The sequence below is a fragment of the Podarcis bocagei genome (genome assembly GCF_964188305.1).
Source record: "Podarcis bocagei genome assembly, chromosome: 12".
Classification (NCBI taxonomy): domain Eukaryota; kingdom Metazoa; phylum Chordata; class Lepidosauria; order Squamata; family Lacertidae; genus Podarcis; species Podarcis bocagei.
In genome coordinates this window covers 17529717-17545483 of record NC_138137.1, presented here as the reverse complement: position 1 = coordinate 17545483, position 15767 = coordinate 17529717, and the positions used below count along the sequence as shown (strand labels likewise).

Below are 15767 nucleotides of genomic sequence, written 5' to 3'. Positions count from 1 at the left end.
TTTTACTTAACATACATGGACTCAAATGTCACTGGTATTTTATAATCACCTTCCTTTATGTTTTTAACTCGCAATTTTCCGAAAGACTGTTTTCAACTCCATTCTCAAATTGTACTGGAGATGTTGGAGGGCAGGCTCTTTTCTTGTCCTCTTTAATATTATGGGATGTTGTATCCAGTATCATTAATAACGTATACATTTTGTCTACCAGACCAATGATCATATTTTTCCCATAACTATAAATGCATGATCTAATTTGAAAATATGGGAACCAAAGAAGAATATTTTTGTGTACCTGTGTTTTGGGGAGGACTTTATTTCTCTTCACTGCGACCAAGGCAGTTTCAGTCCCGTGATGAGGCCTGAATCCCGATTGGAAGGGATCCAAATGGTCCGCTTCTCCCAGGCGTGCCTGGAGTTGTTCAGCAACCACTTGCTCAATCACCTTGCCCAAGAATGGAAGATTAGAGACTGGGCGATAGTTGGCCATCGTGGCCGCATCTAAAGATGGTTTTTTAAGAAGCGGTTTAATAACCGCCTCTTTCAGCGGGTCTGGGAAGGCTCCCTCACGGAGGGAAGCATTCACCACCCCACGAAGCCCATCACCCAGTCCTTCCCAGCTAGCTTTTATAAGCCAGGATGGGCAAGGATCAAGGAGACAGGTGGTTGGTTTCACTCGTCCAAGCAGCCTGTCCACATCCTCGGAGGTAACAGATTGGAATTGATCCCATGCAATTTGACTAGACAGGACTCTAGCACTCTCCCGCCCCGGCCCTGCTCCCACGGTGGCGTCTACCTCTTCCCAAATCTGAGCGACTTTATCTGCAAAAAACTTTGCAAAATCATTGCAGGAGATCATGTGGCCCGTACTGGGCCCCGATGTAGCAGGTGGTTCCGCTAAATTGCAGACCACCTGAAAAAGTCTCCTGCTGCTGTTTTCTGCAGATGCAATAATAAATAACCACACAAAGTTTTTAAGGAAGTTTCTAGTTCTTTGATTGTTTCTTTGATTGGGGGAACCCCGCCAGATGGGTGGGGTATTTTATTATTATTAATATTATTAGAGATTAAAATAAATTGAACAAAAAATAAGCTTTTTAAAAAAAGATTATTAATAATTGTAAAAAAAAAAACACCCTCCCATATTTATGTATTTGGATGCTTGTAGACTGTAAATCTGGAGCGCGGGTGGTGCTGTGGGTTAAACCACAGAGCCTAGGACTTGCCGATCAGAAGGTTGGTGGTTTGAATCCCCGCGATGGGGTGAGCTCCTGTTGCTCGGTCCCTGCTCCTGCCCACCTAGCAGTTAGAAAGCACGTCAAAGTGCAAGTAGATAAATAGGTACCGCTCCAGCGGGAAGGTAAATGGCGTTTCCGCTCGCTGCTCTGGTTTGCCACATGCTGGCCACGTGACCCGGAAGCTGTACGCCGGATCCCTCGGCCAGTAAAGCGAGATGAGCGCCACAACCCCAGAGTCGGCCATGACTAGACCTAATGGTCAGGGCTCCCTTTACCTTTAGACTATAAATCAATTCATTGGTTTGTTGTTCCATCAGTGGAACAACAAGGATAATATATTATTGCCAACTATTAGACAAATTGTTATCAAGTGATCAAGAGAACTGAGAGCCAGTGTGGTGTAGTGGTTAAGAGCGGCAGTCTCGTAATCTGGGAAACCGGGTTCGTGTCTCCGCTCCTCCACATGCAGCTGCTGGGTGACCTTGGGCCAGTCACACTTCTGTGAAGTCCCTCAGCCCCACTCACCTCACAGAGTGTTTGTTGTGGGGGAGGAAGGGAAAGGAGAATGTTAGCCGCTTTGAGACTCCTGAAGGGGAGTGAAAGGCGGGATATCAAATCCAAACTCTTCTTCTTCTTCTTCTGGAGTGCAGTAGGGATTTATTTGTTGGCATCCGTCAGTCTCGAGAGCCAATGGAGTGCGCCTCCAGGGGTGAAGTCAAACCGCTGAGTTAGCAGCAGCGAAGTGAGCTTTCTGAGGAGCATCATCATCATCAACAACAACAACATCATCATCATTTTATTTGTATGCCGCCTTCCCATAGGTAAAACAATGCTCAAGGCGGCTTACAACATGACAACATTTCCATAATTACCAATACAGTGGTACCTCAGGTTAAGTACTTAATTCGTTCCGGAGGTCTGTACTTAACCTGAAACTGTTCTTAACCTGAAGCACTATTTCTGGCTTAGTGGAGTGTATAACCTGAAGCATATGTAACCTGAAGCGTATGTAACCCGAGGTACCACTGTACAGTCACACCTCGGGTTGCGGATGCTTCAGGTTGCGTTTTTTCAGCTTACGGACCCGCCGAAACCCAGAAGTACCAGAACGGGTTACTTCCGGGTTTTGGCAAGCGCGCATGCGCAGAAGTGCCGAATCGCAAGCCGCGCGTACACAGGTGCGGCGCTGCGGGTTGTGAACGTGCTTCCCGCACGGATCACGTTCGCAACCCTAGCGTCCACTGTATAACAAAATTCGTAGGCAATAAATAAAACACATCAAAAAGTACACAACCAAATGGAAAACAATTTCCACATAAATCATAAAATCTGAAACTAAGAATACAGCATCAATATCAATCACAATTTAAAATGACATAGGTAAAAAAAATAAAAGCAATTTGAAAAACAAAAACGGAGCCCTCTCTGCCCAGCAGCAGCAGCAGCAGCAGCAGCAGTAGTCCTTTATGGAGCCTGTCAGGCCCCACCCCAAGCCAAGTGGAGAGGAGCAGGCAGGGCCCTTCAAGCTCCCAGCAAGTGTGTATAGAGGTCCTGGGCTGCCTAGTTGACAAGACCAGCCTCTGGCCTCACTGATATGGTCCCATGGAAAGGAAAACTATAACTTAATTCATTAGTAATATTGTAACAAATAGAACTATATGGAGGCACATAATGTGACCATTCAAAAGAAAGTTTTCCCCCCATTGTAATGTTTCCATATATTACAAAGTTATAATGATGATGATGATGATGATGATAATTTTATTTATACCCACCCTCCCCGGCCAAGACCAGGCTCAGGGTGGCTAACACTGAATATAAATACAGTAAAAACATTAAAAACAAAAACAAGTTGATTAAAATATAAGTTAGAATATAGTTTAAAATGCAGCTTAAAATGCAGCCTCGTTTTAGTGGTAGCCTATAGATCAAAGCCATAAGGGGAGAAAATGCCAAATATTCACCGGGGCCAACTATCCATGCTGGTCCTACATGGGCCAGCAAAAAGAGCTGAGGGGAAATTTATATACAGACATTTACAGTGAAAACATTTTGACAAAGGAATCAGTCATCAAGCTATTTGAATCGTAAATTTTTGCAGATTTCACTGAAAGATAACTCTACCATCTGTTTTAATAAGTAATACAGGGTTCCAGAATAACCTGTCCTTCATCATTATAGCTACCCTTCCAGGCTTAAGTTTTTAGTTATTTATTTACAGTATTTATATAGGCCTTTTGTTCTCTGCCAAATCCATTTTCTCTAATTTAGTGACTTTCTACCACCTCTTTTAATATGGAGGCAGATAATACCAACGTTTTCCTTCTCATTAGCCTTGCAGTTTTCCAGCTTTTTAGAGGCAGATTAGTCCTTTGATGTTCACAGACAAGGTCTTATTTATTGTTATGTATAGCTGCTGTTCAGTTCAAGAAAAGGACAGAGGGAAAAATGGGACGTAATATAGAAATAGAATTAACTGACAAAGGCTAATTATCTTTAGAAGGAAATTTCTTATTTGAGCTAGAAACAAAAGCAAGGGAGAAGTTTGTTTTAGCAAGTTGGTCAAACGTGTAAAATCAGTCGGGCGTCCTCTGTTGTTTAATGTTGTTCAACTATAGATAAGGCCCAACAAGCTTCTTCCATCTTGTTTCCAGAGACCCAGTGTCATTCTAAAAAATATTTAATTAATAGGTAATATCTCATTGCTACATTTCCCCCCCCCCCATTCAGACACATCATCAGTGCTTAGGGGTGTATACCTATTACAACCTCAATTATTTTTTTTTACCTTTTATTTCAAAAAGGTCTTCATTTCATATTTTCCTCAAAATAGCCTCCTTTCTGGAGATTCCGATTGCAGAGACATCTCTAGCCATTGTCTTTCAATGGATTGAACTTACTATAGCCCTCTAGGCTAATCCAATGGCAGCTGGACATCTGAATGTCAAATCCTTTTAAACCTTTGAAATTGTTCTTCCGGATAGCCTAGATTCCCCTTGAGTTTGGACTTTGAACTCCTTGGGAATTACTCTTGAGCCTCAAAGTGTATTTTCTCAGTAGAGAAACTACCCCTTTTGCTCTTTACTTGACAAAAAAACGATGAAATGCCTCAATTTCCCATCAATAGTTAGTGAATCATTATTGCTTAACGAACGTAATCACCAACACTGGGAGAACTGGGCCAAAACAAACAAGATGAACTTTAACAGGGAGAAATGTAAAGTATTGCACTTGGGCAAAAAAAAATGAGAGGCACAAATACAAGATAGGTGACACCTGGCTTGAGAGCAGTACATGTGAAAAGGATCTAGGAGTCTTGGTTGACCACAAACTTGACATGAGCCAACAGTGTGACGCGGCAGCTAAAAAAGCCAATGAAATTCTGGGCTGCATCAATAGGAGTATAGCATCTAGATCAAGGGAAGTAATAGTGCCACTGTATTCTGCTCTGGTCAGACCTCACCTGGAGTACTGTGTCCAGTTCTGGGCACCACAGTTCAAGAAGGACACTGACAAACTGGAACGTGTCCAGAGGAGGGCAACCAAAATGGTCAAAGGCCTGGAAACGATGCCTTATGAGGAACGGCTAAGGGAGCTGGGCATGTTTAGCCTGGAGAAGAGGAGGTTAAGGGGTGAAAATATATAAAAGGATGTCATATAGAGGAGGGAGAAAGGTTGTTTTCTGCTGCTCCAGAGAAGCGGACACGGAGCAATGGATCCAAACTACAAGAAAGAAGATTCCCCCTAAACATTAGGAAGAACTTCCTGACAGTAAGAGCTGTTCGACAGTGGAATTTGCTGCCAAGGAGTGTGGTGGAGTCTCCTCCTTTGGAGGTCTTTAAGCAGAGGCTTGACAACCATATGTCAGGAGTGCTCTGATGGTGTTTCCTGCTTGGCAGGGGGTTGGACTCGATGGCCCTTGTGGTCTCTTCCAACTCTATGATTCTATGATTCTATGACTTGGAGAAAGATCAAAGCTCAGTAGTGGAGCACATGTATTGCATGTACGTAGAAGGTTCCAGGTTTGGTCTAGGGCATCTCCAGTTTAAAAAGGATCACATAGTTAAGTGATCTGAAAGATCTCTATCTGGGATCCTTGAGAGTCACTGAGAATCAGAGCCGTTTCCTCTACCCATCAGTTAACTTGGTTTAGCAATCCGTTACCAACTGATACAGCACATAATTAGGTTGTTTAATTATGCATCTGTTGCCAGAACAAAGACTTGTGAGTTTCATTTGGATTCGTTCAATTATTTTGTCTATTCAACCTTTGAAGATCTGCTAACTGTAATTAAACCACGCTCAGTTCAATAAAAGACTCAAATGATTACACTAAATCATGACTAGAGTTCTCTATGATTGATAGTTCAGTCCTTGCAATTAAGCAGTAGTGCACTTCATTGAAGTAGTTCAGTGGTTACAGAACTTCACTCGATTAATAATAATAGTTGTAGTCAACAAGTGGTTATCTTCATTGAAAAGTTCCATTGAATAGTCACCTACTAGTTCCAATGAAATAGGCCAAAATATGAGTGCAGGTGGCGCAAGGTATAAGTGCATCTGACTGTTAACCAGAAAGTTAATGGTTCGAGCCCCCCACCCAGGGACGGCTGTGGGCTGGATTCCTGCATTGCAGGGGGTTGGACTAGATGACCCTCAGGGACCCTTCCAACACCACAGTTCTATGATTCATCATACAGCAAGCCCAGATTGTGACACATCTCTTCCCCAATACTTTCCATAGAATGTGGCCCTCCTGACTGCTGCATACATGTATCAGGAAGTTTTAAACGTTTCATCATTTTTAAAATTTTCTGCTGGAAGCTGCCCAGAGTGGCTGGGGAAAGCTAGCCAGATGGGTGAGATATTATTATTATTATTATTATTATTATTATTACATCAGCCTTTTCCTCTTTGCTCCCCCCAAGTGGATGAGTAAACTCTGCTACGCAGTCATATATGACATGGTCCTAGTTCCTTCTAAGGTTTTACGGGAGGGAAACAGCAAAACTCCCCTTCCTGAAGTACAGCTCTCCCAGTCCTTCACTGGAGCGAGGGATTTCCAGTATCACAGGCGAGTAGTTCAAACAGAAGCAGCCATTGATGCCCTGCGGAACTTCCAGCACATTCTTTTCTCAGCCTCTCACATCACAGGTCACACTTTGCCATTAATTATTATTATTATTATTATTATTATTATTATTATTATTATTATTATTATTATTGAATTTATATACCTGGAGGTCTCAGGGTGGTTCACAGAATAACATCAAAATAGAAAACCACAAGATACATAACCAAAATAAAAACAACAACCCAATAACCGCCACCCCCCAAAAGAAACACATTTTGCTTCTACAGTTGGAGTTGATGTCATAAGAAGCAGAGTAGGAAGGCGTAATTTAATTCTGCTCCCATGTCAAGAATGATTTAATAGATAGTTTTAATTATCCATCTCTATCTGATAGGGATTGCAAATCAATCAAACCATGGCATCCTCCATTCTCTTTATATTTCACACATAACGTTCCCATCCCATCCCCCATCCCCCGTCCCAAGGGGCTGTGTGTTAGTTGGGTTGTGAACCACAGGCAACAAGTGAATTAGATAAGAAAGTTTGTAGGTCTTGGTTCTGTTGTATTTGAAAGTTTGTAGTTTTTAGCTGGCACTTGACTTTAAAATTGCTGGAAACCTGAGTAATAAAATAAACTCTCTCTCTCTCTCTCTCTCTCTCTCTCTCTCTCTCTCTCTCTCTCTCTCTCTTTGTTATTCTCCCAACATCATGGCCATGATCCAAAGAACCGACTGTTCTTGTCTGTAGCCCAGAAAAATGTAGCCGTCTAACTACTTAAGAGCCTCAAGTCTGCTCAAGTTGGTTGAAGCAACTTGACAAATCCATTACATCATTTGTTAAGGGTTCTTGTGAAGCTTCATTGAGTTTTAATTACCAGCCAACATTTTATAGGCAGTTCCTCTCCATTGCCCAGTACTGTGCAGATGCTCCACTTAAAGTCTTCTGTTTTAGCAATCCCTGCCTTAAATGTGCCTCTACTCAACTCTCTTGGTTGCTTCCAAGATTGTGATAATGTTGCCCTTATTCCTCCATCATTTGTTGCTGCCTCTGCTTGCCTCTCTTCCCACATCTTCCCAATCAACTTAGATCAGGCAAACTTGGCCCTCCAGATTTTTGGGACTACAACTCCCATGATCCCTAGCTAGCAGGACCGGTGGTTAGGGATGATGGGAGTTGTAGTCCCAAAACATCTGAGGGCCAAGTTTGCCTATGCCTTAGGTGCAGGTGGGTGTTGTGTCAGTGATTCAGGCTGCAGCCAATCCATGCCCCCTCTGGCCCAGGTGTGTGTTGCACCCTGCTGTGGTGGATCTAGTGAGCTGCAGCAGTTAGGGCTGTTCCCAGCTTCTTGACCAACACATGTGAAAAGAAAAAGGCACTGGGTTGCTGTTTTTCTTTTCTTTTTTTGTGGGGTGGGGAACAGGACTCCTGTTTATGTTTGGCTGTTAATGGCTATGAAGCAGTTCATTGCAGCATGTCAGTCCATCACCTCAAGACTCTTCCTTTTGTTTTGTTTTTTGTTTGCAGATTTTATTCCTCACCGTACAGCATTGCTACAAACCGCATGATTCCACAGACATCTATCACGCCATTCATTGCTGCTTCCCCTGTCTCTACATATCAGGTATGTTGGAACTGCATGTGCCCCCCGTATCACTAAGTGAGTCTTTGTGATTTGCATGTCAGCATGGTGAATTGCTGCACACTTTAGTCACGCTGTTATATAAACTGTTTTGGTAGCGTTTAAAATATATGTGCATATTTGTTCTAAAATTCCTAGTGCGTTCAGGATCTAGGTGTACTTTAAGTAATAAACCCTATTATGCATTTGTCATATTTCAACCAGCTTTTCAGATAAATCTCTGTTTTTTTTATTTTATTTTCAGTTCAGTCAGTCCTACCCAAAACACACATAGGATGTTTTCTTTTGCAATGGGTAGAAGGTTGCCAGAATGTATTTTGTCTCCTTTGGGTTTTAACGCTTCACTCTGTGTTTGTTATATCTGCCCAGTGAGATGTACTTCTCTTTAAAAGTACCCATAAACTAAAACCTTGATTTTACAGTAAAACCTTGGGTTGAAGTAGATTTGGGATAAGTATTTTCGGATTGCGCACTGCGGCTACCCGGAAGTCATGGAGCCCATTACTTCTGGGTTTTGCTGCTCGCGCATGCGCAGATGGTCAAAATGACGTCACACGGATGTGCAGAAGCGGCAAATCGCGACCCGCAGACGCGGGTTGTGTTCGCTTCTGGATGCGAACGGGGCTCCGGAAAGAATCCTGTTCACATCCAGAGGTACCACTGTATTTATTTTATTGCATTTATATTCCACCTTTGTTCCAAGGAGCTGAAAGTGGTGCACAGGATTCTCCTCTTCCTCATTTAACCCCCCACAAACAAATCTGTGAAGTAGGTTAGGCAGAGAGGTAGAGACTGGTCCAAGGTAGGTGAGCTTCGTGGCCAAGCGGGGATTTGAACCCTGGTTTCCCAGGTCCTAGTCAGGCACTCTTAACTACTCCACCACACATGAAGATTGGCATTAAGAAAAAAAGTGGTGAGCTGTAATAAACAATCATAAACTTTTTTAAAAAAAATATTTCCTCCGTTATCAACATAATGTATTCTGGGCTTCCCTACTCCCAAGGGTATCTTCCACCCTGACTACTGTGCTGCCTTAATCTGGCAACGTTTTGTTCAATATTTCCTGCAACAACTTCTGTCACTGCTTAAAATAAACATTCTGCATAGCTCTTACCAGAGAATTGCACTTTTCTTTTTTCATGGCTCCTTAATTCCATGAAAGGGACATGGGTGGCGCCACAGAGCCTAGGGCTTGCCGATCAGAAGGTGGGCGGTTTGAATCCCTGCGACGGGGTGAGCTCCCGTTGTTCGTTCCCTGCTCCTGCCAACCTAACAGTTTGAAAGCACGCCAGTGCAAGTAGATAAATAGGTACCACTCCAGCGGGAAGGTCAACAGCATTTCCGTGCACTGCTCTGGTTCGCCAGAAGCAGCTTAGTCATGCTGGCCATATGACCCGGAAGCTGTACTCCGGCTCCCTCGGCCAGTAAAGCGAGATGAGCGCCGCAACCCCAGAGTCGTTCGTGACTGGATCTAATGGTCAGGGGTCCCTTTACCTTTAATTCCATGAAACAGAGGGCCATACTACAAGTGGAAAATTGAAAGGAACCACCCAGGGAGTCCCAGTCTGGATTGGGAGCCTAGTAATGAGGAAACCATTCCCATGGGAGTGAAAGGGACCTCCCCCACCTTCATGATTTTCAAGTCCAGGAAGCCTTCTCAACACCATGTGCTCAGAAGCAAGTCTAGGACTTCACACAGTTCTTTCTTCTGCATGAGAGTTCACCCAAAACAATAGGTGGCAGTGCAATTTAAGTTTTCTCTTCCGAACTAACACATTTTGGCTATTTTAAAGTGAATGCTATATTTTACATTACCTTCAACATTTTATCAGTCAGTCCTGCAACATTTTCTCACATTTCTTTAGATACTGTCTTAATGGATCTATGTGTCCTGTGTATGATATGAGAAATAATAGCACATTGTAGAATATTCTTTGTTTACCAGGGGTTTCTTAGACAGTGGATTTATATAACTTCTTGATTACGGAAATGCTTATTAGGTGAGCGTAGAAAGATTTGTTAGCTTTTTGTATCCCTGAGTATGAAAGCACATACTGCCTTAAAAAAAGGATATTTGACAAAAGCCACTTTGAACAAAAGGAAAAGGTAACCCTTTCCTAGATTATATTCTGGTTTTCTGACTTGTATGCCAGTGATTCTCCTTTTCCTACATGCAAAGCCAAATCAAATAGCCCTTATTAATGTGTAGAATAATAACTGGCCATCACCAGGCCATACAAATAACTGTCATACAAATAACTGTCCATCACCAGGTATGTATCAGATAAGAAAAGAGTAGAAACACCACAGAATAAATAAATCAGTTGTTAGCAATAGGAGTTAAATATTGAGGGACTGATGGGAGTTAAAGGAGACAACTGATTTTGTTCGAGTTCAGTTCATGCAGAAATTGTGATGATAGATAGATAGATAGATAGATAGATAGATAGATAGATAGATAGATAAGCTTATTTAATAGATGGGCTTTAATATACTTAGGGTCCCACGTTTATAGGCTAATGAAGGGTCCAATTACAGAGGCTGACAAAGCTCACACAGTTACATGGTTTGGAATACAAATTTGCCTGTTTATAATGCTCTAAAAATTATGAGACAAACATTTTCCCACAAAGTTTTTCTACAGTCTGAAATGAAAACCACGAGCAGTCCTTTCAGGTGCCTCAGTTGTTCTGTGGAAACTACAGCGTTTGCACCCAATACCAAATATAGTTTTCACTGAACAGCTGAAGCATTTGGGAGGAAGTATTCAGTCCATTTGGGAGAAAGTGGGATTTTTTTTGGGGGGGGGAGCACAGGGTTGGCTGGTTTTCTGACCAATCCGTTCTGGTGAGTAGTCTGATTGTTGTATTGAACAATTGCAATGTTCAAAGGCAGCCTCATGTACTACGGAACTGCATAAGCCTGCTCTGGATGTTACTCATATTAGAGATAGTACCATATGTTTCCTCAAGGGAATTCTATTATTTAGCCGCAGATGATTCTGTTGAGATTGTGTTTCCTAAGTATATCAGAGGGACAGTGCCATGTTGATAGCTAGGAGAGGAAGGATAATATTGAAGAAAATGCAAGGAAGCTAGAGGTAGAGATAGTAGGATTTCTTATAAACAAAAGTGTCAGCAGAAGAGGATGTCAATCACAGGAATAGATGAGGTGACTGAACACAAGGAAATATATAGCGTAAAAGTTCTAATTTGTTTCTAGGGAAGGCGGGCAGGTAAGATACAAATCTTGCAGCTTTGGTGGCTATGAAGTCTGATAATAACAAATAAAGGTAGTGAAGAAATATGGGTTATTCAAAAGAGGTTAGGGAAGTTATTTTGAATTTTCTGCCTAAGGATGTTTCAGGAGTTATGGCAGTACATAAAAGCAAAAGAATTTTATGTGAAATAGGTAGATAAGATACGGAGCGCAATGGGCAGAAACAGGAGAACAATTTTTGTTTCTGAAACATCTGAGGAATTAAAACAGATTCTGTAGAATGAGGGGGAAAGTATTTGTCAAACAGAACCGAGAGGGGGAAAATGAGTACACAACCCAGAAGGAATAGGTGTAAACTTAAAAGGTTTTAAAGTTTTTTCAAGAAAGGAAGACAGAAGATTATGTTTAAATGCCTTTTGAGATATATATTTAAATGGATGAAAATCCACAAAGGCAAAAAGAAGGGCGCAGACTGTTTCCTCTGTAGAAGACTTATCAAGTGAATTAGCAAAGACAGAACTTGGAAAGGAAATTTCCTGTTCAAAGAAAACGTGCAGTTCCATTTCTCATCACCAAGTGGCAATGCTTCCTAGCCAAGCTTGAAATTCACTTGGTGGTATTTGCCGATTATTTCGAAATCATCACTTTTACCGCTGCCTCAAAATGGATCATCCCCTTTTGAGAATTCATACCAACTGGTGGCAAGCGCCTGATAACCTGTAGTCCTAAATGCTGATCAGTATTTGAAAAAAGAAGAGCCTTTGTGGAATGCGCACGCGCGCACACACACACACTGCAAGTTGTGGTTACTTTACTTTATTTGTAATCAGTTATTCATATTCTATGATCACTTCTACAATGCAAAATTGCTAGGGAAATCTGAAACATTTACTAAAAATGCCACCAAAGGAAATGTAGTTGTCAGAGCAATAGTCAGAGTGAACTTTGATACTTACTGACTCAGACAACTTGAATGGGAAGGCTGCAATGTCACCAGAGTATTTTGCTTGATTTCTAATTGACATGAATGACATACTTTGGGGATTATGATCATCTCCCTTATGGAAGATGATTTGCTCAGGCTCTGTAGAATCATTCTCCTCTGTTATATGTTGTGTTATTGTAAGAGCTCTGTAAATTGATCAACAAACAGTGAGTACAGTGCACTTCTGAGTAGACAACACTGGACTATAGGCCTGATATAAGACAGTTTCCTATATTTCTAGCTGTTCTTTGAAAAATATTTATCCTATGACCTAAGGGCAGTGACAGTATTAATTGAGAAACTGGAATATTTTCTGAAAGGCTACTGAACTTTTAACTTCCTACCAATAATAATTTAATTAGGTTACTTAGGAATCATGCTTCTCAACTTTTGAACTGTGTTTTTAATTTAAAGAGGATTTGGTCAACATAGGATGTGCACATTTCTTGCTCAAGAACATCCTAATTATTCCAGAGTAAATGCTAGTCATCTCTTGAGTTGATTGATTTTCCTGGAAGCCCATTTATGTAATGTGAAAACTGTCCCTTGATTGTATAACTCTGTAATATATTGCTTTGATTGCAGCCGATAAATTTTATCACAAACACCAAAAGCCTCTGTCAGTAGTACACTTGTTTGTGTGTATATCTCTTTTGTGTACATTGACTCAGAACAAAGTTGTGAGTCAAGTAGTCCATAAACCAGGGGAATATGCCCTTTTGACATAAACTTGCCCTGGCTCTATTTTAGTTGCAATATTCAGCATTATTTGTTAGTTTTAGTAGCATTGCTTGCCCATTTATCAGCATAGCTGTCAACTTACAGATTTGAAAATAAGGGACAAGCAGCCTCAAAAATAAGGGATCAGCAGCCAAAATAAGGGATTTTCCCGGCACAGGTATGTTCAACTTCTGAGCCCCTCCAAGCCAAAGGCAGAAAGCCCAGCCAGCAGCCAAACGAAGCCTCAAGCGGTGGTTCCCACAGCGCAGCAACCCGGCAAAGGGGATGCAGCAAGGAAAACCACCATCACCTCTCTGCTGGGAAGCACTGAGCAAAGGCGAGTCCCCAGGCAACGCGGCCGATTTGATCGGCACAAGGCATGCAAGCTCCACCCCCGCCCGTCGTTCTTAGACTCCTTATTGGGTGAGCAACGCAGCCAAGCAACACAGTTGGAGCCTCCCTCCTCCCTGGCCGGCAGGGAGTAGGGAGAGGAGCTGCTTCCTTTGAAACCCGGGAAATTTAAGGGACATCATCAATAAGGGACAGCAGCGGGACACAGTGCTGGGATAAGGGACTTTCCTGCCAAATAAGGGGCGGTTGACAGCTATGTTTGTCAGGCTCTACTTTCGCACAACATTTCTCTCTATGGGCTGCCACCTGCATCAACCTTGCAGCTGTGCTCCTACCTGCAAGGTGGACCGTTGGAGACCAGAAGGATGACCAGAATTGCTGCCATGCAGTTTGCAGGATGCATCTGAGCCCACCGCATCAATCTTGTCAAGGCCCTGCTATTAAGATTTAAAACACAAATCTATAGATGATACCTGGGGGGGAAATTACATCCATTAACTTGCAGCAATATGGCTGCAGCATTTTCCAAAGTGCTACAGCAAGTTTCAATTTGCTATGTATTTTATTCAAAGCAAGATTATTGCCAAATTTGGGTGTGTGTGTGTGTTTTTTTTTTTTTTACACCATTGTGCTAATATAGTGCTTTCTGATACACAGGTTCAGAGTACTTCATGGATGCCTCATCCGTCATACGTTATGCAACCAACAGTAAGTGAGCAGATATGCACACTTTTCTTGTTTCTTCTTTTTTCTCTGGGAGCTAGTGGAACTTGAATTTACTGGTTGTGGCAGGTTTACTGCGGTTACTCAAGTTAGTTGAGAATTTACTGAGAGTAATATCAGCTGCAAAAAAAAAAAAAAAAAAAGCCAAGGATTAGTGGAATAGTTATTAGGCAGATCCGAGTTGGTAGATTCTATGCATCTTTGTTGTGTGTGGTGCTAACATGCATTGTAGTTAAAAATCATATGCACAGTCAAGGGCAATATGGTTCAATTTTTAGCTTTGTAGGAACTCTTGAGTATTAAAGTTTCCCAGGCTGAGGTTTAATCTGACTTTTAGAAGACATCTGAAGGTAGCCCTGTTTAGGGAAGTTTTAATGTTTGCTGTTTTATTGTGTTTTTAATATTCTGTTGGGAGCTGCCCAGAGTGGCTGAGGAAACCCAGCCAGATGAGCGGGGTATAAATAATAAATGATGATGATGATGATGATGATGATGATGATGATGATGATGATGATGGCAGCTTGTGGGAGGAGCCATAGCTCAGTGGTAGAGCACTTGCTATGCATACATTCCTGTGTGGAAACCTTGGCATCTTCAGTTGATATGATTAGGTAGCAGTAGATTGGAAAGACCTCTGCTCTGAGACCCTGGAAAGCTGTATGTCACAGTGGGTTAGAAGGACCAATTATTTAACTAAGTGCAAGGTCACTTTATGTGTTATGGAGTAGCTTGGCCTTCAGCATAACCCTGCTAAATAGTTATGAGAAATTTAGTGTGCTTCAGGTGTAGATGTGCAGCAAATCCTTAATGACAATAAGTTGACATTTTGATAATGGGTTCCTGTACTACTGGTTGCAGAATTTGGGGCTAAACTGGAAGTTTAAGCAGAATAGGATCCAGAAAATAATTGGGACAATGCTGTTTGAGGTTTTGCGTAACGATTCCTGGGTTGGAGTGTTGACCCTTAAATCTCCCTGTCTGCTTATTCTGCCAGCAAGGGGATCAGGGCAAGTCCCTGAGTGGGTTCCAGGTGTCAGGTGTGCTGAGGACATCCCTTAGGGGAGCTACCTGCATTCGGTCTGATTTGCATGGAAATATTATGTTAGTAGGTATGCTGCTTGGGAGGGTTCTGTGCTCGTTAATGATGGTAAGGGAATTGCAAAGTACACTTTGTGTAGTCTATGAATCATTACATTGGGGAGAGCAGAGGAATTGCACTCCTGTGTATTCTCAGTTGCCAGGATGAGCACATCTGCTGCTACTCCTGTTTCATTCTTTTAAAAAATAAAAAGGGTCTTTATTGTTGAGAGGAAGGAGCTGTACTGAACTGCTGAAATATTCAAACGGATGCAAGCAGTGAATCAGAGATGGCATTTAGAACTACTGTGATTGGTTTGGATGACTCCTGTTTTGATAAGTGCTCTCTAAAGCATTTTTTAAAAAATACAGCTTATCCGATATGGTGAAAATTCCAAACTTTAGTATTGTGACAGCTTCACTGAAAAAGAAATAAGTATGTAACTTCCACTTGTCTTGCAAGATAATGGGGAAGACTTGTTGTGAGATGGCTTGAGATTTAGCTGGATCCAAAGACGCTTCCTCCTTTCTGGATCGAGCCCACTGAGTATTTGCAAATTTGCACAGCTGTTCTGCAATATATGGCATAAAATGGCATTTTCTTAACATAACCCCAAAGATCACTTTTGTAAGTGAAATTTGCACCAATATTCGGGCTTTGTTCCTGGTGTGCTTATAGGACCTGACAGGGCACTTGATAAACAGTGGCTTATGAAAAGGCAATCAGCCACCAGGTATTGT

At 41.9% G+C, this 15767-nt stretch overlaps 1 protein-coding gene across 9 annotated transcripts in view; it reads left to right on the top strand.

Moving 5' to 3' along the window:
• RBMS3 (RNA binding motif single stranded interacting protein 3) overlaps positions 1-15767 on the top strand; it is a gene marked incomplete at its 3' end in the record, with an annotated part of 773357 nt that overhangs the window by 700414 nt on the left and 57176 nt on the right. For all 9 annotated transcript variants that reach the window (XM_081164680.1, XM_081164679.1, XM_081164684.1 and 6 more), the window contains 2 exons: positions 7837-7933; positions 13884-13934. In XM_081164680.1, coding sequence (XP_081020806.1) covers positions 7837-7933; positions 13884-13934 — 148 coding nt within the window. The remainder of the gene's footprint in view (positions 1-7836; positions 7934-13883; positions 13935-15767) is intronic.